The sequence below is a fragment of the Diadema antillarum genome, unplaced genomic scaffold (assembly GCF_040938485.1).
Source record: "Diadema antillarum isolate AM-2024a unplaced genomic scaffold, OU_Dant_1.0 seq00000382_RagTag, whole genome shotgun sequence".
Taxonomy (NCBI): Eukaryota; Metazoa; Echinodermata; class Echinoidea; order Diadematoida; family Diadematidae; genus Diadema; species Diadema antillarum.
In genome coordinates, this window is record NW_027271380.1 from 3,139,383 (window position 1) to 3,165,542 (window position 26,160).

Here is a 26,160-nt window from a genome sequence, read left to right on the forward strand (position 1 = left end):
TTCTTTGTAATTGCTTTACATTGATATAGCTGATTCAGGGTGCATGCACTGGTCGGGGAGGAAGGCCTCGGGCCTTGGAGATTAAGTGTGCCTTTTCCTCCCCTGGCAACCAGCAGCATGCACACCTAGAATGACCACATTCTTTATTTCATGGAATGTATTACCGTTATGACTTCCTGTTTGTATTGTATGTTGAAATGCTAAATGAATAATAATAATGAAATGATAATTACATTCCCAGGACCCTGCCAGTGTAATGACAGAAACCACTTTCTTCCATTGATCTCTAATTTCACAAATTGCATGGTGTCGAACAATGGCGCCATAGTCATTTGATATCACCATGGAAACTAAGCAGGAAGCTCAACAGTGTTATCGAAAGGAAGGAGATCGGTTGGTGGGGATGGGGATGAAAATTATATGACAGTCTCTTGAAAAGCGCTGTTTAGAGAGTGCAAGTCACTGGTTCTTCATGTGCATCCTGCGTACCTGATTATTGCATCTCTGATTAGACTTTGTGTTTAACTGTTTTGTTTTGGTTTATGCCCGCAAAGTTCAATGGAGCTCTGTGCCTTTTTGTCGGTTTGTCTGTCTGTCTGTCTGTCTATCTCTGTGTGAGTGAGTGGTTTTTGCCAATGCATGAATATTATGCACCATGCTGTACCCTTGGGTACCGTCATACCCTGGGTTATGGTGTTGTGTAGCACCATCTTGTGTTGGTAAAATGTGTTTACACACTGCCATCATTGTGGCCGAATAATGTAGCAGTCAGCGATAATGATCTCAATGCCAATTCAGCCCTGTTATGACTTTTAAAAAACCGCAATTACAATAAAATAAATAATACTGTTAAAAATTTCTTCAAGTTTTGCTAAACAATTTTAAACAATAATTCAGAATGAAATTATTTCAATCTACAAACTTGTCTTGTGATTACATATTTTATTCCTCCCGTGGACTGGTAAAGTAGAGTGTGGTCCTCCCTGCTGTATTATCTGTGACACTTGGATCATCCTTTATAGTGTGTGATGAGCGCTCAAGTTGTGATGCTGCTGCACTGCTAAGCTCATTGTTGCAACAAAATTTTCTTCCATAAAGCACCTAAAGATATTACTGTCACCCATATTTTGGTAACCCAGGTTAGATAGCGTAACCCTCCCCCCCCCCCCCCCCAAACTCAAATACTTCAACAAAATGGTGGAATTTCTGGTACCTCAAGGTACCAAAACAGCATCATATTTGGATGTCTTGTGGAAGTATGAGGTGACAAAGAGCATCTGTTTTCTTGTATCTTTCTGTGCTTGCTTAGTCATGGCGGATGACTAGAATAGAGAGAGAGAGTTATTATCACAGAGGAGGGAGAGAGTTCCTGCCTTAAAATGTCTTGCAGCTGCTGTTCCGTTAATTACCTCCACCAAGGAAAGTGATCACTGGCGTTTGTTTGTCTGTGTGCAAAATTACTGAAAAAGTTTTGAACAGATTTGAATGAAACTTGCAGGAAAAGTCGATAATGACACAAAGAAGAGATGATTAAATTTTGGTAGTGATTTGGGAATTTTTATGGATTTTTGAAGAATTAAAAAAAAAAAAATCTGTTCGCATATATGGTCAGTGAACTTGGGAGTGACAAAAGATGCTATGACTTACTACTCAACAGTGTTTATGTTGTATCCCACTGGTGTGCTACATTCACTGCAGCCTTAAAAATCAATACCTCATGATGTCAATGGTAGTTAATGAGTAGACCATCAGAAATCTCCCCCTCCCCCCAGAAAAAAAAGTAAGCCACTAATCGCAAATCCAAACACTAACAAAATTCAGATATCTCGTGATGCAAACAGAACAAATTGTATATTTTTTTAAAGGGATGGTATGGTATTGGTGGAAATGAGGATTGGGCTTTTGACTTTTTGTGAGATACCAAGAAACCTTGTATGAAATAGTACAGAGCATGGCATTCTAAGAGGAATTCAAAGTTTATTTTAATGAATATCGGTTTTGGAATGGCTGAGACACCCCCAAAACAAAGTAGAACATTATTAAAGGTTGGTGCCACCTTTTCAATATAATTGCTCTGTTCTGGACATCTCAGCCATTTCAAAACTAATTTTCATCAAACAAACATTGAATTCCTCTTGGAATTACATCCTCTTATCTCAACAAAATATGTTAGAAACATGAAGATTAGTCTCAACCAAAACTATACAATCCCTTTAAGTGTTGTGTATCAAATTCATTTGTGCCAACCTCCAAGGAAATCGTCAAATTGTTGGCTGCTTTTGCAAACTTTTCATATTTTAGCCATAGTGGTCATGATTATATTTGCAAACCTGCATGCAGCTCTGATTACCCAAAGAGGCAAGTCAGTAGTCAGATTCACACTGACGTGAATAAGCCGTATACATATCTTGAGATTTACATCTCGATCCAAATCTCTAGATTTTTACCTGTGCAGACATAAAAAATCCCACTCAATAGCACAATCAGCATTGCTATCCAAATCCCAAGAAATCGTGCGATTATTTTGGATTTATTGTGTAAATGATGATTGAAAAATAGAGCAGTGATGTGCATAGTGGTGGGTGTATAAATGCTGGAGCAAAAGTTTCAAAGATCTTTTATCCAATCATTCAAAACATACATTATTAAACAGCTCACAGACACAAAGGCAAGGGTCACTATTTTGGTAGATTTTGGGCATACGTAGTTTTGTCAACAAATTTTGCGATTGGTAATTTATAGCAGGCACAAACAAAGATCTTGGTATTTGGATCACAATCGTTATCCTGCTACATATTTGTATTTTGTCAATGTGACTGTTACTAGTTCTAGGTTGGACCCATTCTGCATCCCTGAATCAGAAGTTTAACTGACCTGAGCAGACAGTGTGGTCCTAAAATTATGCAAATCTGTGTGCTGCTGCAATAGGGTCCCCAAGAGTTTTGTTTGTATCTTTTCTCTTGGTCTGATTCAAAATCACTAGTGTGAGCATTTATAATTTTGATTTGCCCACAGACTTTAGTGGTCTATTAACATCTGCACGTTGTCATGCTCAGGTAGCTTACATTTCTTCTGGCCTTTTGCTCATGTATTTAGTAGTTTAATACAAAGCTCGTTGGTCAGCAACCAAGTGAAGTGCAGTTGCATTGATGAGTGGCCACTATTTTAGCCATCTACAGCCAAGTCTGTTGAAAGACTGTGTATAGAGCACTGCGTAGCTCCTGTATGTGTGACCAGAAGCCAACTTGTTTGTTCCAAGACTAAACTGTGTAGCAAGGCCATTGGCTTGTCTTTTGACTGGATGTCACCAACATGATCACAAACATGAGAACCAGTATTCCAAGGACTGATACAAATCTTTTTTTTTTTTAAATAAAAAAAGATGAACTGATGAAGGAGGAAATATTGTCTTTTCCCATAGACAACACACTTTAATGTGGTGTAAAGGAATGTGGTCATTGACATAGTGAGTAGGCCCTACCTACTATCCATGCATTGCAAATACTGGGCATTATGTTACTGTGACATAATATGAATAAAACTGTGCTGTACATGAATAGTTAGTTTTCTATTATAAGAAATAATGTGAAAGTTAAACAATAATGTGCCAAACTGCCTCTTGTAACAACTTTCCAATAGTCCCACATTTCTTCCTTTTAATTTGAATGCATGCCACTTATTTGCAGACCTGTACAAATTCAGTTTTATTAAATTAATGCTTCCTTAACTTCTCTGTTGTGTACATTGTTTAGGAAACCAGCTATTTTTAACATCCAAGTGTTGTTGAAAGCTCAAGGTATTTATAGCACATAAATATGGTTATTACAAACTGAATGCCAGCAGCAATAATGAAATATCACTGTGATAATGCTCCCATGCCCACATGTTGCACGTCCTGCCAATATTTTGCTCGTTTTTTTTTTGTTTTTTTTAGTATCTTTTGTACCATCATCCTTCAAAATGTAAAAAAGAAAATCAACATTTTTCTCCATTTTATCATTTGAATAGGTTGCAGACAAAAGAATTTGCTGTGAAATAATGTTTTCGTACAGAGTACATTAAAACGCAGCTGTACACCAGCAGACCCTGTATCTCCATCATTCATGATATAATCTGTTGTCAGTGTTGTTCAAACTCTGTGTATCTGTGCATTTTAATCTTGGGTATCACGACCATCACCATCGGTACTGGTTACCACAGTAACCAGATGTACAACAAGCGGTGTCACTAAGCTGCGTGTGTGGCTGTATAGCTTGCAGAAGGAGCTATTGAGACTGCACAATTTACGACCGTGCTTAGCTAATCGATAACCTGCATGTCACTGTTGAGCCAGAAACAAATCCCTCTAGCTGCATGATTTAATAAATGAGCCAAAGAAATTGTATAATACTTTGCAGTGCCTCTGGTATATGTTACAGCTCTTGAAATGGATATCAACAGATCAAATGACCCATAAAAAAGCAAGTATCATCTTCTGTGAGTGTGAAATGAGGAGCATTTTCATCATCTTTAATACTTTCTGCATTTTGTATAATATTTTCTAGAGGATTCATCAAAATTAACATGCATGATACATGATTAATCACATTTTGGGGTAATAAATTCTTGCTTGTTGAGACATTTGTGATTTTCTTTTTTTGTCAGTCATATGTTCTCCCTGTTTCATCTTTTTATGGGCTCCTCTCTGTAAGGGAATCAATGTTTTCTTTTTCTTTTTTTTTTTCTATGATGTCAGAATGAAAATGACTGGTTATTTTGCTAGTTTAGGACCCCTGCAATTTGTGTGTTGGCAATGTAGGTAATGTGACCATAAATTTACAATTTGCTGTATAATAAAATTGTATACCATTTTCTTTAATAGACATGTCTCTCAACTGCTAAGAGATTTCATTTGTTTTGGGGTTTTTTTTAAGTCGGCTGCATACGTGGTATCTTTTGCTGTCTTTTATTTCTGCAAGTTTCATGAGTTGACTGATATAGGGGCCTAGATTATGAAAATAACTACATACAAAAATATTTTCGCCTGTGACACAAATGCATTGCATACAGTATGCTGATGGAAGATTGCTAACTGTACTTCGTTCTTAGCCATACTCTTGATCACAAAATTGTCAAAATTACAAGCTCCGGTGAATAAAATACTATACTCGTGAAATATTATATATGGCAGAGATACCATACAAGGTACATTAATGCATGTGTAATCTGGAATTCTGTTCCTTTTTACCATAGAATAATATACATTGTACATTGTGAAACCGATCTCATTACATTGCAACTGATGACTGATTAATTACCTATTCCAGTATTGTTGATCTGTGCATACCAATTATTCAATGTTTCTGTAGAAGCGATGAGTGAAAAATCTTGGGCATATACAAGTACAAGTGTATACACATACTCAGATTGGACCAACCTGAGTATACATAATTTGGTGTATGCTCATGATTTTTCATCATGTCTTCAGGCTTCTACAAAAACAATAATCAGTGCTTTTAGTGTGTAATTATGTTGATGAAGGGCAATTTTGTCAATCAGTCGCAATAAAAACAACTTGATGCAAGAATATATTCATTTCAAGGGCGGAATGGGGGGGGGGGGGGAGGGAAGAAGGGGTCCAAAATAGGATCTCAATTTGTTCAACTGGGTACTTTGTTCCCCCCCCCCCCCCCCCCCCCCCCGGCCCAAACCCCTCAAATTAGGGATTATTTACAAATCTTCAATAGAACAAGAAGAGATTACAGGGAAAGTTTGTTCACTGCAGATCCACAGGGCACCTCCTCCTCCCCCACCCCCCTCCCTTGAAGCGGGGGGCCTTGATGTGGGCCTAAATTGCACATTTTCATCTTCTTGAAAACAACCGGAAGGATTTTCACTAATTCCAAAATACTTGCTCTTGAACATTTTAGCCATTCATCCAAATGAACCTAGTTCAATGAAAGTAAACACTCAACACATTCCTGACAGATGTCATTTCAGTGTTTTTTTTTTGTTTGTTTGTTTTTTTGCCAATTATGTGTATTAAACTGGCATCTCATATTGTCAAGATGTATACTAGACATATTGGGAGAAACATGCCATATAGCGGAGGCATACCAGTTGCCATGGTGACATTTCTAGTCCTGATTGCATCGCTTGCTACTGGCTGATGAATCCTGCCAGTGTCAAGTGCTTATGGGCAGCTTAGAAGCACATTAAAAGAGATAACAATCTCTTTGACAGAGCAGTAGTGACTGTAGCTTTATTCTAATCTTGATGTGAAAATTGGTGCATAGTAATGACAGATTTTTTTTTTTTTTCAAATTGATATTAGAATACTTAAATCATGTACACTATAAAAATTACCTGCTTGTTTCAAAATTGTCACATCTTGATGTCATACACAAACCACTCAGGTTGTTACTACATGAAATATAACCTTTAAAGTACCATTAGCAGGGAGATTAAACAAATGTGCAGTAAACACCAAAAGCTTGCCGCGCAGGGGCAGTAGATGCTACTGGAGCTGGGTAAAACTTGACTGTGTATGCACTGCGATTGTCTGTGCAGCATTGTGCCCATTGCGTATTGTATCTCGCATGCAGTTGAAGGCTGAAACGATGACATTGAGGGTTTGAAGGAAAATCTTCTTCATTGTCATGAACCCCTAAAATCAAATTTAGTCATCATTGCAAGAGGTAACCTCTAAATCCTGATTACAAGGTATCTCTGTACTTGTAAAGGCATTTTCCTTTTGCGACCCACACATCAACATGTAACAGAATCAGTCTTGGTAAGACTGTTGCACAGAGTCACAAATTATTGCATCAAATGTATTAGGTGTACGTCCATATTTTACCTGTTCTTGTGACAACACATGTTATTTCAAATTGTCTCCATTAACCCAAATTGTGTCTCATATGTGTGGTGCGATATCATGATACCCATATCAAGTCGGAGATAATAATAGGATGAAAAATGCATGTAAAGCTGATTTGGGCAGTATAAGCTGTATAATTTTCTTCTTTAAAATATTCTGTGTGTACTGAAGTAGGGCAAATAATATCAAGTTAAATCATTGTACCTGTATCTTATGAATTCAGATCTGCCAAAAAAAGCCAAAACACTAGACTGTTTTTCCGACATGGTTTAATGCATCACATATTCTGTGAGAGAAAATCAGAGGTACTTTTAGATGTACACCTCTCTTCATTTTTACTTCTTTTTATTTCTGATTTTCATAAATTTTATGTGAAAATCAGGTTTGACTTGCAAAGAATCGAAAGTTAGGATAATGTGTGTAGTGGTCTATGATAATGATAGTATCTTGAAATGCATCATTTGAAATTCTTGATCATGCTGTTGCTATGTTCACTTTCATAAGAATCTGGAGGCTCCAGGGTTTTGTGTGCTCAGCAAACTCCATTAAGTCTACCATTCTCTAGGGCTGCAGGATAGCAGTTGGAGTGTACACAGTATTGTAAAAGTGATCATCTGTGTGTGAATGGACACAGTCGTTTGAATCTTAGTACTCCTTGCCTCATGAATCATTACGTGTACCTTTTGTGAGTGAAGAGTAAAGTTGTCTTGAGCATGTCAAGGAAACAAAACAAAATTAATTGAATTAGACTGAACAAACTACATCTCTGCCACCCTTCCAGGTGGTGGGGAGATGTAAAAAAAGAAACTAATCATAAAAAATGATAATTATTCACTGTGCAGAAAATGTAAGCAATAGCTACTAAAATGACTGGCCCAGTGCTGCATACTATTTTCTGCCATCGATGTGATCAAAATTTGAGAAGCTCTGAAAGAGTCCACCTGAATCTAATCCTATATACAAAAATATGTAGAAACATACAGTGTACAAGTGTAGGTCTGATTCTTGATCTGTCTGTATTGCACAGCTCTTCTGTTGTGTGTTTACCATTCCTTCAAGTACATGTACATGTACTTCATCATGGCACAAAAAAGTAAAAAGGGCTTTTTCAAAAATAATATCATTGTGTGTTTGTTTATTTCTCTTTTTCCCCTATCGCACTCCTGGAAATGGGCATCAGTGATTACCTCATCCACAGCCCATGACCCTTTAACAGCTGAGATGGCATTTCCAGGTCTAATGACGAGGAGAGAAGGTTGTGGGAGAAATGTGCTAATTGATTCTAGCTGGATTTGTGGGCTTTCTAGGCATAGGGACAGCTCATTCCCTTGAGCCTTGTTAGTGGGCACCACTATCACAAACAGGACGGGTCGGGGAAGCAAATATTCTTCCTTCTTGCCTGACGTGACAAGCCAGCAGATGTCCCAGTATGCACTTGTAGCGCTGCCCTGACAAAAGAGATGTGAATACAGTAGAGAGTTTTTTAGAACTTGGGTTTTTTTAGAACCATTCTACAAACATGTTCAGAAATGGATGTCATGCTGTCAATTGAGTTATTTTAGCTAGGGGGGGGGGGGGGATTTCATGAAGCATTTTGTCAAACAAAGTTGTTGGACGAATTTGCTCTCAGTCAGTAAGATTCAAGGATTTCAGTAGCTTATAACAGTTTGTCAGAAAAATATCCGACCGAACTGCTTCATGAAATGCCCCCCCCCCCCCCGATGCACGACTGTACTCCAGTTGGAAGAAGAAAAAGAAGAAGGAGCAATGTATTTCTTAAAGAAAATCCTGTTCGTTTCCTTGCTTTCCCACTTGTGCAGGATGTTTACTTCTTGTACATGTCCACAAGATGTTTACCAGTTCTTCCTGTTGTGTGGGAAAGATGTTTACTTCCTGTTTTTCATCAGTGACAAACAAACATACAGAACATACAGTGCGTGTATACAGAATACACACGTACATGTACAATGTACATTGTATGTGGAGGCAACATTTTTGCTGTTACAGAGGTCAAGAGTCAATGGTCAAGTTACTGTAAGTTGTAAATTTCACTTTGTGTACAATAAGCAAGACATTAGCTGCAGTCATAATATGTGAAATTGCGCGTTAACTTTTTTGAAGTCCTTGGGATAACTTGCCTTATGCAGTACCGGGTATGTACGAATGGCACACACACAAAAAGAAAATACTCTCTCATATGATAATTTCATATTTTTAGAAATAAGGTTTGGAAGTGTTATTGCATCAGACCTTCATAGGTGTGAAGCCCCACAGTTAGTTTTCTTTGTGCTGTTCAAGGTCCCTCGCATCATGTAACATCCTGAAGACTGTTATTATGAAGTGAAATTCTGAAGCATTTTGTCAAGATCCTTGTCCTTTGTTTCGGTGCTTTCCCAGTGCAAGATGTTTACTTCCTGTCTTCCCACAAGATGTTTACAGGTTTTTCCTGTTGTATGAGAAAGATGTTTACTTCTTGTTTTTCATCGGTGACATGAAAAGATGCAGATTTGTGCGAGAATGTAGTGCATGCATATGGAAGCAAAATTTTTACTGACATTACAAAGGTCAAAATTTGACTTTTTGAGGTTTTCATATGCGTACTAAAGTGCGTGCTCTAGCTTCTGCTAGGGCGAGGCACGCCATTCAGCTGGAAGTTGATAATGTAACAAAAGGCTTCTACGTGTTGGGAAATCAGGTGACTTTCAGCATGCATATGAGTAGAAATTACTGATCTCTATGGAAAAACAAGATCAGTGGCGGAAATGAACTGCTTGGCTCTCAGAGTGCTTCTCTAATTAATCAATTAGTCTCTTTTCACGGTACCTCATACAGTGTCAGGATCTTTGATGGTTTGCACAATAAAAGTGAGCACATTCAAAACATGCTCATGACAGAGCTACTTGTACAATTGAGGCTGTGTACCCTTCACTCATAATGTCAAAAGTCAGAAGATGGCTAAACTTCTAAGTACAGTTAGCTGCACATGTGATGAAGCTCACTTATGAAACAGAAAGTCATGTTGTTTTGTAGCCTTCGAACAGTTTTGTAGTTTTGTTTCATTTTGTAGCCTTTGTGGTTCTTAATCTAGGTCAACATTTCATTGCTAACATGGTCTTCAATCTGTCAATTCCTCTTTCAGAACAGAGTGAGGTGAAACAAGACTAAAGTAGACTTGGTTGCCATGGGGACTGGAGCAAGCAGTGCTTCCTCCCGGTCCCCGTCTCCCGACTTTGCACAGAGCCAGCGCAACTCGCTGCGCCACCCGGAAAACGACGACAACCGCAAGAATTCGCTCGGCACAGGCGGAGAGAAGTGGCGCGGCCAGAATGTGATCTGCAACGATGTGGCACCAATCATCATCACAAAGGACTGCTTCGAGGAGTACCAATGCCCGTTCCTGGCCGAGAAGCAGATGCTGGTAGTTGGGTCAATCAAAAATGGGATGCCAGAGCACAACTTGATTCAAGTGAGGATGATGAACCTCCCTCTGATATCATTTTTTGATACAAATTCAGTTTTGTCGTGCTGCCTATGCTCACACCATATCACAAGATACGTGTACAAAAGATACATTAAGCATTCTCACATAAAACTTTATGTCTCTGTCTAGCTAAGCCATCATTGTTTTACATCCTCATGGGAAGATGTGTTATTCAAAGTAGCACTGTTGGTATGATCTGATCAAAGAGTAATTTTTCAAGTTTTCTTTGAAATTAACTCTGATTGATCTACTTTTTTTATTCTTCCATTTGAAGGAGAAATACTTCATGGTTGCTGATCAGTTCAAAGACATTGATGAGCTGAACACAACGGCAAAGTATGGAGCCCCTAACTTCCGCAAATCCCATGGAGGATACCCAGTGTACGGTATGGGACAGCCCACTGCAAACGGACTGAGACAAGTCATGCAGTTTTTTATACAAGAAAAATATTCGGTAAGTGGATTCTAATTTCTTTCTCTTTTTTTTTTTTTTTTCATTAATACCTGACTGTATAATACTTTATTTCATCAAGTATTGAGTAATCGGGGAAAGAATTGAGTGAAAATGCTCCTGAGGTGTTTCATAAAGCTGTTCGTAAAGTTACGAATGACTTACGAGCGACTGGTGATCACTTCTTATGCTGAATTATGGAAATTCTGATAAGTATAGCACATCAGAACTGATCGCCAGTCGCTTGTAAGTTGTTCGTAACTTTACGAACAGCTTTATGAAACGGGGCCCAGGTCTGTGTGATATCAATATTGAAAAATTGAATTCACCATGACAGTATTGATGTCAAGATTCCCACAACTTCAATTATGTACTGGCAGATTTAGATCAGCATCAAACTTCAGACTTCTTTGTATGCAAGGGAAGTTCTTGAGTGAGGACTACCCTATCTATGGAAAAAAGTGAAAAAAAGGTGATGGGATGTGATCTGGAATTAGATTAAAAAAACACAAAAAACTGCTCTACTCATGTAGTTTGAAATGAAGAAAAAATGTCAAATCTTGGGTTACAATATGACTGGTGCTATGTCCATGTCAAATTTTTAATTTGATTTTATTTGATACTGCTGGCCATACTCTTGATATATAACAAACAAACAACCAAAAATCAAACAAAAGAATGCACATAATATTGTGTTGCAGACAAGTAAAATTTAACAATTGCTTTCGAATTAGAGCAGATCTATGCCAGGAGCTAAAAAGAAATTGAGGAGTATAACTCATGAAATTGCAACTGTATGCATATGCATGTACTCTGTCATCATCCTTTGCAGTGTCCAAACTTATAAAGTTCCAAAATGGTAGTATTTACTAGTTTCATAATTGAATTAGACCTGTTTGGGTAGAAGTCCATGCTTGCGAAGTCGGGGTGCAGATGTTGTTGACCCGATTGTCCCAGACTCCCAGACACATAACGACACAATCATGTCCCTTTCTTGGCGACGTACCCCACCTGTTTTGACGACAGCAACGAGCTGTCCCTCACTGGTTGCCCCCAGCAACGCAACCTCACTTGAGTAGGACCCCCTTCTGTCTGTTCCATGGATACCCTGACATGATGCATCCATGGAGATATGATGTGTGAAGACAGCAATCTTTTGTTTTCTCATGGAAACCAAAGGATATTTTGTGATACACACAAAGCTCTATGAACTATATAGCACAGTGCAGCTGTGCTCTTTTTGGCAAGTCCATAAAGAGAGCAGTTTTCCTTAATCATTCAACATTGAGAACCATATTAGGTCTCTGGCTTCCCTAGTGGTAAAAATAGTACTGGTGAACCTCTAGGAGCCCAGGAGTGGGGTCTCAAGGTCCCAGACTGTTTAGATTTCTTATATCTTCTCCACATCCAGATGCAGTACAGCCAAACATTTGAAGTCACATAGTTTCAGGGGGTGAAGAATCTCTAAGTGATTAATGACAGTGTCAGTGTTAGTCTGATGGGGAATCAAAAGGGGTTATAAAGTTGAGATGGGGCCCATTTCAATGAAGCATTCATCTTCTCCTTTGAAATGCATATTCCAATTTTTTAACAGCTTGGAATGATCATTCTTATTCAAATAGTACAGGTGGCCCCCAATGTTGTAATCATAATTTATCAGTGGTAATGACAATTTATAATACTTTTGTTTTTCAAGTAAGAGCCATAGCAAGTGATTGGATTGTGCAAAAGGGTGTTTACTTTGAGAGTGTCGACTTTGTAATTTTTCAGGAAATTCTAGTGATCAACATCAGGGCAGAGCCGGTCCTGTTCATGAAGCAGGATGGGGACTACGTCTCGTACTCTCCACGAGAAAAGGACGCCCTCACCACGAACGTTAGCTTATCATCCAATGTGGAAGAGATCACTGCCGAAGAACAAGCCATGAGAAAGGAGGTAAGTTTTCAGAGAATCTGTGGATGGATACCTCTTGTTTTCTGTGTGGATTGTGGAACTAGGCACTCTGCATTCATTCCAAAATCGCAGCTGCACATGGAATCAATACTAGTGGGCTGGCAATCTGAATTGGTTGTTGTTGTTTTTTTCATGTTACAACTAGCCAGATGGACTTTGCCTGAGTTTTCTTATTCAATAAGATATAAAATTTGTTATTAAGGTCATGAATCTGGAGGACAGTGACCTATTTGAAGGTGCACTGCTCAGCCAACAATGCGGTGACTGTGTATTTTTTGTTTGATGATCGTTGATTGCTGTATAGTTGTGAAATATTTTTCATGTGAAAGTAGTCATTCTTGAATTTGACCTTTAATTGTTCCTGGCAAATACATGCATATTGTCCACCATTGCTCTCTTTTAAGGAAGAAACAAGTAGTTAAATTTTATGATGTAGGTCCCTTGATCTTTCTGTTTGATTTATGATCAATGATAAACGTTCTCTTTTCAACATTTTCGTTAGCTCAGACACTTATTTCTTCCGATGTTTCCTTCCATCCGATCCCCCAGGTTCTGCAGTATTCACTGTGCAGCCAGAACAACAGCTTCTACTTCTATGACAACGTGGAGGACCTGACGGACGAGCCCCACCAGCGCCACGTGGAGTTTGAGGAGCACATCAAGACCGCCATGGAGGTGTACAGTCTCCACACCGTCTCCATGCCCAACGCCTACTACGCCAGGATCCCCCTCTCGTTGGACCACACCCACCTGGAGCAGGCCCTGGACATGCTGCTGAATGCTGTCAAGGTTAGTCTCCCAAGCATCTGGGGAGAGGAGGAAGGGGGGGGGGGGGGAGGGAAGCCCCCAATTCACAGAAATGATAATGATGATGATGATGATGATGATTATAGTGATGATGGTGATGATGGTGATGATGATGATGGTGATGATGATGATGATGATAATGATGATGGTGATGATGTTGATGATGATAGTGATGATGGTGATGATAATGATGATGGCGATGATGATGGTGATGATAATGATGATGATGGTGATGATGATAATGATGATGATGGTGATGATTATGATGGTGATGATAATGATGATGGCGATGATGATGGCGATGATGATGATGGTGATGATTATGATGGTGATAATGATGATGGTGATGATGATGGTGATGATTATGATGGTGATGATAATGATGGTGATGATGATGATGACGATGGTGATGATGATGATGACGATGAAGATGATGATGATGATGATGATGATGATGAAGATGATGATGATGATGATGATGACGATGAAGATGATGACGATGATGATGATGAAGATGATGATGATGATGATATGATGATGATGAACAGCACTGTCATAATGCATCATTTATCCACAGAACATTCAAAGGCGCCTGGCTCCCACAATGCATCTCATATTATTCACCTATTTGCTGTGTAAAAAAATAGGTAGTTTAGTGAAGATTTGGAGCTGTTACGGTTGTTGCAATTCCCAAGTGGGATTAATAGAGAGTTCCACAGACGTGGAGCTGGCGAAGAGAAGGCTCTATCCCTGTAAGGTTTTATCCAGAGCACTTCTACTTTTACAGAATGTGCTAATTTACAATCAGTGCAGTTACCATGGCAACAGCCATCAGCCTTGAGTATGTGACCAGACATTACAAGATATGTTTTTCCCGTATGGCTGAATGGGAAATTTTAGCAAGGGCCCAATGTGCAGAACAGGCAGACATCCATTGTATTTCTTGCCCCACAGTGAATTGTAGCTGCCCTTGGCAAGTCAGCCTTGAATTTCAGATTTGTTTCAGAGCATGTAGCTTTAAAGCTGTGTCTACATTTAGCCACATTAAGATATTTCCTGCTTTTTACCTGTTTTGTTTTCTGTGTCGTTGCTTAGAGATAGCTGATTTTTTTTTTTTTTTTCATCAAGTATGCCACATGCTCAAAAGACAGATACTTTGGTCCTTACCCAACATTAGCTTAATGTTAAAATATCCTGCTACACTCTGCGAGTATGTTGCCATTTACGTTTCATTCTCACCAGACAGAAAATTTAGTTTGGGTAGGCTCCTCATCACAAAACTGTCAAGCTACAGTCTTTGAGGAGGCTCTCAGGGGTTAAATCTCATGTCTTTGTCACGGTATTTGCCATGGCATGCTACGGGCTAACCTCTCTATGGCATCAGAACATATTTTGCCAATGTTGAGTGATGGAAAACCCACCTGTAGGTTTGTGTGCTCAGCTGCCAGGGGTTTACATGAAATGTGTTAGCTCAGTCGCTGTGAAATAAATAAGTAACTGAAACAACAAGTTCAAAGAATTTTTTTGAAGGTCAATTACTGTCTTCGAAATATTTTTAGACCCAAGTCCAATCTTTGGCTTGTGATTGAATGTCAATGCTTCAATGCTTTTTGAAAGTCGTATTCATCGATTCAGTGGAGATTAGACAACTTTTTGCTAAAGATACTAAGGAAAATGCATAATTAACTGTTGTAACGTTCATGGTTCCGTTCTGTGAAGAAGTTGTGGTTTTCAAAGACATGACACTTACAAGGAGGTGAGTGAGGAAATGGCTTAATGCAGTGTGTGACCTCCCCCCCCCCCCCAAAAAAAAAAAATAAATAAAATAGAACCTCCCACCAAACCACCCTAAATTCTGAGTGATTTTACCTCATGGTAATCCCAATTTTAGCAAATTGTGAAGCTGCCTTGATACAAGCAAACACAAGCTTGATACAAGCAAACACAGGCTGCCATAATTTGTTCTTTTTAATTTATTTTGTTTTGTGTTTGTGAGCCTGAGTGTTGTCAGAGTTTTCAATAGTTTTGTGTACGGGATAGTTGTTTACCAGTGTCCAAACATCAAACATTAGATGACACTCTGACTTGCATTCGTCTGTATCAAGCAGCTGGAATCTCACAACAGCAACAAACAAATAAACAAACAAACAAGCAAACAAACAAACAAACAAACAAACAGACAATTAACAACAAACAGCAACAACAAAACTGACTATAAACAAAATCCGACCTACCAAACCTCTTTGAAGGCCTTATTGTTAGGATAGTGGAAACAAGCAACTGAGAGACTGAGAGAGAGAAAAAAAAATTAAACCTGTCATGTTTAACCCCAACTAGGCTGGGCTATTTAGGTAGATGATAGAGCCAGGGGGGGGGGGGGGGAGGGAAATGAAGCTCCAAATGGGCACAAACTTGTCTTTATACAATTTCTTACACATGTGAACAATATGTCTTCACTGCAAAGTATGAGACTATAGAGGGGCACAACTTTCCCTCTGAACCTTCCTCATTTTAAGGCTGAAGATCTCGAAAGAAGGACTTTTCTGTTCAAGATTGGGCTTATGAAAGAATGAAATTTAATGTCACAGATCAATGATACAAAACAAAATCACATTAGTGTGAGTGAGGTGTGAAAAAACAGACAGCATGTCAAATGGTCATTTAATATAGTGCTGTGAGCTCTAGGTAAACACTGAAGTTGTCCATATATGAATACACGAGAAAATACCAGTGTCTTTTTCCATGCATCGTAGACATTAGCATGTTTTTGTTTTTTATCATTATTATGTCAAGGAATGAACTTCTGTTGTTTTTTTTTTTTCCTGTGAGGATAATATATTTAACATTGTGTGATTGTTAATGAGTGCTGTAAAGCTATTAGGAAATCACCTGAAGCAAAATGGAAATCTTTGATATTTCTACAAGCATTACCCTTGATTGCACTAGCTGTGACATATTTGTATGTCTTTTACACTGAATGCAATGTAAACTCTTGACACAAAAGAGGCAACTTTTGGGTGTTTTCTCTTCATAGAATTCATGAACAGTTGTTACTAATTCAACTGCATAAAGGTCTGTCTTATGTTATCAGCAAAATTGAATCTAAATCACCAAGTCATAATGAGAGCGTGAATAGGTTTATGAATGTGTAAGATATTTTTGAATATACTTTGATAAAACAAACGTGTTCCATTTTGAGACAATTTCCTCACCTCACAAGAGAAGTTTACTTTTATAATGAGAAATTGAATGATGTATACTCCCTTTACAGAATGGTGTGCGAGAGAAGAATGAGGGTTGGGAAATTGGAGAGTTTTGATAAACTCTAGTTTTTGGGCAGCTGTACAGCTTGCACTGTTTATAGCAACATCATGGCTTGGGGCATGTTACAAATACAGTACCCACTGTCTATTTTTAACATTGTGGTTGCATGCCCAGCGTCAGGATCATAATGCACTAATGTGCAAAAATGAACTTAGTCAATGTGTAGGCTCTGAAGCCCACGACATGTGGTGAGGCCCGTTAACTAATTGAAGAGCATCAGGTTACCCTCTTTAATAAACTAATTTTAGCTGCTGTCTTATCAAGTTCACTGGTTTATAGCAAGCTGCTTTCCACAATGATGGCTCACTGCCCGTTGATGCATTGGCTGTTATGTATTGAGTTGCTTGCAGTGAATTATTGCTCAGTCTCATTCTAGGAATTAATTGTCAGAAGTGTAGTTTAAAAAAAAAAAGAATAGTAGATATGACCAGAAACTTTGAGTAATATTTTGATTGAGAAATATTTGAACAAATTCACGAAAGATTGCACACCATCTTCTTTTTTATCCATTTGTTTGAAGTGAGCCTAACGAGTACTTTGAAATAAGAAAGGATAATGCACTGATAATCTCGGTGTTACCGTAGAGTCTGTTTGTTTGTTTTCATTGCATAATAATATGTAACACAAATCTACTTTAGCGCCGAGTTTAAGCATCACATTGTCATATCTGTTTGAAGGTAGTACCGTGTCTAAGCATCAGTGATTCGAATGTTGCCATTCTACTGATGCTTTTTTTTTTTCCCCCAGAAATTGTTCAAGACTGCACTGAGTGTCTATAGAATAATTAGTGCCTTTTTTCCCAGCATTTTGCTAGTGTCCACTCTGGCAATATGTTTGTTCACATTGACATTTCATGTATTTACGTTTGTGTGTGTGTTTGTTTGTTTGTTCTAACTGTCAGGAAGTACCGACCCTGTTTGATAATGAGGAAAAACGCCTGCCGACCATTGCTTTCACCGGCCACATGGGGGCAGGCAGAACCACTTTCGCCATGGCAGCCGGCCTCCTAATTATGGCGCACCAGAGGGGGTTTGGAGCAGAAGCGTAGTAAGTAATCACATCCCAAAGATGTTTGTTTGCTGTATTCCCAAGCAACATGATAAATGCAGCAATGTTGTCCCTTAGATAATTTGGATGTTGAGCCTTTCTTTGTTCTCTTGTGACATTTTTTTTAAAATTTGATTATTTCTCATGTTTATATATTTACTGTGATGAGTTATGTACTTTCTTTTATAAGTTTTTGTCCCGGGGTGACAAAACCTTGTATCTACAAAATGTCAAATGTTCAGGCGAGCAAAAACAAACAAACAAACATGACAACCAAAGCACTACAAGGGATAGCATTTCCTTTGACATGTTGTGATGGCTTCTTTTTTGGGGGAAGATGGCTAGGATCTGGATAGGATGTCACTTAACTGATTATCTGACCATTGATTAAAAAAAAGAGTCATTTTCACCTAGATTTGAAATACAAGGTCTGGTCACCTCTCACTGTGATGTTATGTGTTGAGTCTTTCTTTGTGTGGAATTGTGGTAAAGGAAATGTTATCTTATTATGTTTATTTCTTTGGTCTTTGCATTTGCTACAGATTGTTTTCACATACAGAATTTTGCATTGAATAGCACTTATAAATGCAGTCATTTTTTTATGGTAACTCTGGATATGAGATGATATGACATATGAAAACTTGTGGTACAAAGGAATAAACATCATCAAGACAGTAGCCCTTTGTTATAATTCCTCTTTATTTTCATAATGTTTTAATGTTAAATGGCAAAACAAACAAACTTGTGTGTGCTGAAGTTAATTTTAAACTGTAAATATGACAGTCAGATTTGTAGAAATTGCAGCGTCCATCTTAGCCCTTAGTTATTTGCTTATTTATTTCTTGGTGTTGCCGAAGACGGAAATAGCAAATTTCAAAACCTGATTTTGTATTTATGTGTGAATTGAAGGGCATGACATGTTGACCTAGTTATCAGTAGAAGCAACGATTAGCCAACTTCTGTTGGGGTTGATATTAGGTTATCAGGGGAAATGATCAGAAACACGGCAAACCTAATCACGTCAGCAAACATCAAACATTTTGTAAGTAAACATTCATGGAAGGAAATATTGCACGTGAAAGGAGACATATTCCAAAACAATAATTAGGGAGAAATTTGAGAAAATCCAAACAAATCAACAGTATGTGGGTAATAGCAGTGTTACGACTATCAGACTAAGTTGTTTAGAAAATAGCTACATTTAAATGTTTTTGACCTAGTGTTTACCTCATTTAGATATTAAGTAGTGGTATGGAAGTGCAGTTCGTGACAAGGAGGGGTTGTATCATGTGCAAAAATGTGTTTTCATACCATCCTAAAGTGTACCGTACATCAAATGAAAATGTTCAACCATTTGATGGCAAATACTATGCAAATATCGGCTGCTTTGAGGGACACTGTTATTAAAACTATTTGCCCAAATGTAGTGACACCTCGCATGTAACATGACAAGAAATATTCTTGAAGTTATGATTACAAGCATTCTTTATTTTCTTATTATTTTCTTTGTTTTTTTAGCAGCTTTAATCACAAATATGTCAGCTTTTCAAGAATGTAATTAGCTTGTGTTGCGATAAAGCTCTTCATATGAGTGAAATGTGTGTGTGTGTGTGTGTATATATACAGTAGATATATATATATATATATATATATATATATATATATATACACACACACACACACACACACACACACACACACACACATTTACACTCGTATATACTTCTTTCTTCAACAGGAATTACTGAAAACAGATAAAAAGGAGAATACTTAAGAGCTCTATTTTGGGGGGTGAGTCTGCTTTCAGAATTTGTCACATGATTCTCTGTATGTGACAAACCAAAACATTAGTGCCTGTCATAACGAGACCACTAGAATTCATAGTACAAGTGTAGGCTTGTGTGGCTGTGCTTGCCTTATAATGAAGGCATTAAACTTGGATGCACAGTTATGTGTGCTGCCTATTATGCAAATAGGAATTTTGACGTATGCCATGAGCAGCAGCTAATAAATGAGTAGACAATCATGGGTGATGATGGTTGTGCCAACATTTTGTCCCAGTTCGTCGTAATTTGTGTGTGTGTGTGTATATGTGTGTTTGTGTGTCAATCCACGAGATTGCTCTGTTCGTCAGTCTTGCCATCCCGTAATTATTTGCCCCCCGCTCCGCTTATGGTAATTTTTGTCTACCAGTGATAGTAACTACTCCTGCAGTGACCAGACGGCCGATCTGGAACAGGGGGAGTTCTGGGCAGTCATGAAAATTTGTAGCCTCCTTCCCGACGGCTACAGAAGGAAGCAAGAGGTGAGATTCCATGCAGAGCAACTAGACAAATTACCTTACATTATTATATTTTGGGGTTGTCTGTCTGTCTGTCTGTCTGTCTCACATCTCATCACAGCCAGTACTAATTTATGCAGTAGGTATATTTGCCTAGGATACATACATGTTTTGATTGAAAAAATACATGCCATTAAATCGTCTGTGCTTGTACAGTTTTGTCATAAAACATGAATTAGAAAAATGGCAAAGCAAAAATGAGAGGAAAGAATGACAAACCGGGATATTAAAGGGATTGTATAGTTCTGGTTGAGACCTAATTTCAGGTTTCTACCATTTTTGGTGAGATAATGTGAAACCTTTTATGAAATATGAAAAAGCATGTAATTCCATGAGGAATTCAATGTTTATTTGATGAAAATTGGTTTTGAAATGGCTGAGATATCCAAAACAGAGCAATTCTAATAAAGTGTGGGACCCACCTTTTATTACGATCACTTTGTTTTACTTTGTTTTTGGATGTTTCAGTCCTTCCAAACCCGATTTTCATCAAGTAAACTTTGAATTCTCTTAAAATGGTATGCTCTGTACTATTTCATATGTGTTTTCTTGGTATCTTGCAAGAAGTTAAAAGCCCAATTCTCATCTCCACCAATACTGTATCATCCACTTTGAATTGGGTGGAGAATATTATGCTTGATTTGATAGAGAGAATCCATTTATGAGATTTATGAGTTACGTGTTGATGATGAAAGAGTAATGCTAACATGTGGTGCTTCTGGATTACTGAAATAAGATATTGAAATGAGAAAAAAAAAGTTAAAAATAAACAAAACAAAGCACCCCAAAAAAAACAAAACAAAACAACAGATTTCTTGAGATGACTTTAATAGCAGTCTTCTGTTATGATTAATTCAGTGGACAGCAGTGCTATGAAGAAAGTAGCCTGTAATGAAAGGCATTTGATGAATGGGGTAGTTAAACCAACAGAAAGTGGATTCTTATGCACTAAGAGAATAAATGGAAGTGATTAGTAAAAATGAACTTATAAAATCACATTTATTAAACTCAGCCATGGAATGAGGCATTTCAAATCATGTTCATGTGTTTTGTGAATGATGCTGCTTATGTGGCTCCTTCAAAGTATGACATGTATTTGCCAAAAGACCAAAAATTGTTACCCAGTATGTTCTGTGCAAAACAGGGACTATGCTGAGATGTCACTTAATCTTTGTTGTTGTGGTCAGGGTACCTTCCCCCCCCCCCCCCCCCCCCCCCCACCCAGGTGTGCTCAAACGTCATTTATGATAGAATGGCACAGGACAGGGTGCAGTGGCCTTTCTGAATAATATACACTGAAGAAGAGTACCGGTTAAGAAATAATGTTTGCATGCATTTTCCTTAAAACATGTGTCTGTATTTGCCATCCAAGCAAATCTTGATATATAATTTAAACAGTGAAAAGACTGTCAGAAAAGCCAGCTTTTGAATGAATAAAGTTGCTCTATTAGAAGTTGCAGGAGGCTTTATAAATATTGCTGTAATTTTTCCGTATTCATTCAGGTGGACTTCATCCTTAACCTTTGTGCGGACATGGGCAACATCTTACAGAAGATCATTGAATGCCAACAGAAGCTGGAGGAAATGCAGGAAGACTACCAGATTGCAGTATGGACCTCCTCTTCTTACTTCTCTTTCTTTACTTCTTCTTCTTCTGATTATTCTGATCTTGATGATGATGATGATGATGATGATGATGATGATTATCACCATCATCATTATTATCGTTGTTATTGTTATTATCATCATCATTATTACCTCCACAAGGGAGGAGGTTATGTTTTCGTTACCATTTGTTTGTTAGTTTGTTTGTTAGTTTGTCCGTGTGCAAAATAACTCTAAAAGTAGTGAATGGATTTTGATGAAACTTACAGGAAAGGTTGAGAATGACACAAGTAACAAATGATTTAATTTTGGTAGTGATCCGAGAATTTTTTGGGATTTTTATGAAGGATTTTTGATATTTTGACAGGCAGGGTCAATGAACTTAGGAGTTCAAGCTGCGCATTTTTGAGGTTTTCAAACGGGCACTAAAGTGCGTGCTGTAGTTTCTGCTAGGGCGAGGCGCGTGCCACGCAGCTGAAGGGTTATGACGTAACAAAGGCTTCTATATTGGGAAATCGGGTGATTTTTCAGCATGCATACCTGTGGGTGGAAATTGCTGATCTCTATGGAAGAGCCCAAAGAGCTTTTCCCCAGTGGTGGAGAGGAGAAAAATCTCTTTGGGAAGAGCAAGATCATTGGTTGAAAGTAACTGCTTTCTAGTTGTTGTTGTTATTATCATTATTATTATTATTATTATTATTATTATTATTATTATTATTATTATTATTATCATTATTATTATTATTATTATTATTATTATTGTTATTATTATTATTATTATTATTATTATTATTATTATTATTATTATTATTATTATCATTATTATTATTATTATTATTATTATTATTGTTATTATTATTATTATTATTATTATTATTATTATTATTATCATCATCATCATCATCATCATCATCATCATTATTATTATTATTATTATTATTATTATCATTATCATTATTATTATTATTATTATTACTACTACTACTACTACTACTACTACTATTATTATTGTTATAATTATTATCATTATTACTACTACTACTATTATTAATGTTATTATTATCATTAGTATTATTATTATTATTATTATTGTTATTATTATCAATGTTGTTGCTGTTGTTATCATTATCATTATTATTGTTGTTGTTGTTGTTGTCGTTGTTATGATCATCATCATCATCATCAACAACAACAGAAGTATTGCAAAATAGTGAAAAGGCCATCCTGATTTCAAACTACATTGAATCCATTTCCTCTCAGAGATCCCAGGAATGCTTTGCATAGTACCTCTGAGAGTTGGAATTGGAGAACAACATTCTAGGCAGGCAAGGATGTTTCACTGGCCCGCATTAGCGCCAGATATCATTAGCAGATGACATTTTCTGGAAAAAAGGGAGGATGTGCAAATTAGGGGAGCAATTTTTAGAGTGGCATCCCTCCAGAAGGGGGATATGGATGGATTAGACACGATTTTCGGTAGAATTGAAGTTAATCATGTCATGCTGTTCAGCAAACAACATCAACACCAACAAATGACAAATTTTTGAAATAACAAGCTTGTGGTATTTCACCATCTTAGAACACATTGTTGACATACTCAATGCCTGTCAGATGTCCGTATACCACACCATTTTCCTCCAGAGCTTTCATTACCTAAAATAAATGAATGAAGGTAAACAATTTAATTTGTATGTTTGTATATTTCTCTTTGTTTGTTTGTGTGTATGTCTGTTCTTAAGGGCAAGAGTGCGAGGGAGTACTACATGCAGAAGGCATTGACCTACCTTGAAAGATATTGCTATCTAATCATCTTTAACGGCTACTTGCATGAACAGGTGAGACTGAAAGTTTTAAAAGATGCTCAATTTGATATTAAATAGAAAAAAAAAAAGTGATTTGCAGTTTGCAGTTCTCCATTGTATACGTACAAGGAAAGATGAGTATTTCCTCTGATATCTAATCAGTGCTTGTCAGTGTATATATTAAAAGTGCTAGAGTAATAGACCTTGATTTTTTTTTTTCAGGAGATCATTGGAAATTCTTGTTTTAGAATTTGATGGTAATGTTTGAGACTATGTTTATCTGTTCAGAGAAATAAATTTACCCCCTGTGCTTGTGCAGTTTTTTTTCTTTTGCACCTATTTTTGACTGTTGTTATAATTAGCAATTATGAAAGGACACATGATTTGCCAGAAAGTCATGCCAGAGAATCTCTGAGAATGTGCTGAGAAGCAAGAGGGCTCAGTGGTTAAAAACAAACAAAAATAAAAATAGAAAGATTGGTAATGAAAGATGATGAATATTGTCCGAGGGGTGACAAGACCTTGCATCTCAAAAATTATGAATTTTCAGAAGAGCAAAGGAACGTTTTTTCAGTTTGCAAAATAACATCGATGCTGACATCAGATAATGTACAAACACTGTTTTGGATTACATTAATAATTGTAACGATTTGAATGTCAAATCGGTATTTTTGATAATCAGAATATTGAGTTCAAAGGTGTTTGAGAATATGCCAATTAAGATATGAGGTTTTGTCACCCAAGGGACAACATTTCTGTACCGGAATGCTTAGACCATCTTATGAACTATCCAGCTTTTCTTGTTCGTTTTTAAAACCACGTCAGTTCAAGAGATGTTTCTGCAAGACATTCACCTCCTGGATGCGGCAGCACTCAGAACTCTTCTCGGCCCTCGCACGACTCAACACCTCAGAGAGGACTGTGTCACCTGATCTGGTTACAAGAGGGATTCGATTTCTGGTACTTACACGTAGTAGATTCTATGCATCATCACTCAGGGCTCTTTCTGCCATATTTCATGAAATCTCTGTGTTTTTGTTTTGTTTTGTGTGGTGTTTTTTTTCCACCGAAAGATTGTGTTTGCCACCAAAATGGCATGTTTGTTTGTTTGTCTGTTTGTTTGTCTGTTTGTTTGTTTGTTTGTTTGTTTTTGTTTGTATGTTTGTTTCATTTCCATCTGAGGAGATGGCTGGATAGCCCATATTCTGCTGCAATACACTGTAGCTGTTCTTCTGTGGGGTCCAATTGGATGTAAGGTCGGACCACTTCACCGGGTTAAACACCCTGTATGATATTTGAAGCTGAAATAGTATTGTGTTCTAACAATTAGGAGTTAAGCATGTTCCTTTAAATTCCTTTTACTTTCAGTAAAAATTGGAGCCTGATATGTAGGGTCTTCTATATATTTCTTATACGTTATATGCTGATGTTAAATTATTAAGTAGATTTAGAGTGTATGTGTACAGAGCAGTTGCGCCATTGACAATGATGTGATATAAAGTGCTGTGAAACAACTAAATAGTTTGTAAGGGTGCTATACCAATGTTATTATTGTATTGTATTGTATTGTATTGTACCATATTGTATTGTATTGTATTGTATTGTATTGTATTGTATTGTATTGTATTGTATTGTATTGTATTGTATTGTATTGTATTGTATTGTATTGTATTGTATTGTATTGTATTGTATTGTATTGTATTGTATTGTATTGTATTGTATTGTATTGTATTGTATTGTATTGTATTGTATTGTATTGAATTGATCATTGTGATATGTCTATCTTATGATTTTCTGTCAGTGGTTGTAAACAAGAAGCAGCCAGTCTTGTAAGAGACATGTTTAGATGTTGTGCCAGTAAAGGCTTTCATCTTGTTAGTGCTTGTAGTATACCATTACCTGGTTTCATTCTACTGGATGGAATTATTGCATTACCTTTGCTGCATAATGTATTTTTCACAATTCTTGAAACATTGCAGTACACTGTGTGTTTCAGAATATATAGATTATTTTTGAATCTGTGCCAAAATTGTTATGATATTTTGGATGCTCAGAGATTCACATATTACTGTTTGCACTCACTTATTCCTTGTCATATTCTTATTCTTTTCGTCTTTCTTTCCTTCAAGGTGGCTGATGACTACGTTGGTCTCGATGTCCTCAGCTCCCAACGTGACGTGGGTGTGTCCAACTTCAGGAAAGTGCCCGGCTTGCCTGTCTATGGCATGGCCCAACCCAATAGCAAGGTAGCAAACTAACCTCTATATCTCTCTTTAAGATGCGGAGATGGCATAATTTGACTGTTGAGAATGAACTCGGTTGGTCCCGAGGGAGTGGAGAGTGAGCGCTGTCAGTGCTAGTTGGAAATAATGTACGCCTATCCAGTGTCCAGGGTAGTAATGGAATGAATGCACCTTGAGCACTCTACAGAGTGGATTTGGTGCAATATACAACTGCAAGTCATATGTATTTTATTATTGTTGTTATTGT

General features: G+C 37.4%; 1 protein-coding gene across 1 annotated transcript in view; it reads left to right on the forward strand.

The window, feature by feature from the left end:
* Positions 1-26,160, forward strand: part of LOC139731617 (paladin-like) — a 53,654-nt gene that overhangs the window by 13,806 nt on the left and 13,688 nt on the right. The window contains exons 2-11 of the mRNA XM_071642507.1: positions 9,999-10,325; positions 10,615-10,794; positions 12,562-12,726; positions 13,294-13,533; positions 17,777-17,922; positions 20,116-20,227; positions 21,767-21,871; positions 23,608-23,703; positions 24,496-24,630; positions 25,800-25,916. Of these exons, the coding sequence (XP_071498608.1) occupies positions 10,041-10,325; positions 10,615-10,794; positions 12,562-12,726; positions 13,294-13,533; positions 17,777-17,922; positions 20,116-20,227; positions 21,767-21,871; positions 23,608-23,703; positions 24,496-24,630; positions 25,800-25,916 (1,581 nt within the window). The 5' untranslated portion in view covers positions 9,999-10,040. The remainder of the gene's footprint in view (positions 1-9,998; positions 10,326-10,614; positions 10,795-12,561; positions 12,727-13,293; positions 13,534-17,776; positions 17,923-20,115; positions 20,228-21,766; positions 21,872-23,607; positions 23,704-24,495; positions 24,631-25,799; positions 25,917-26,160) is intronic.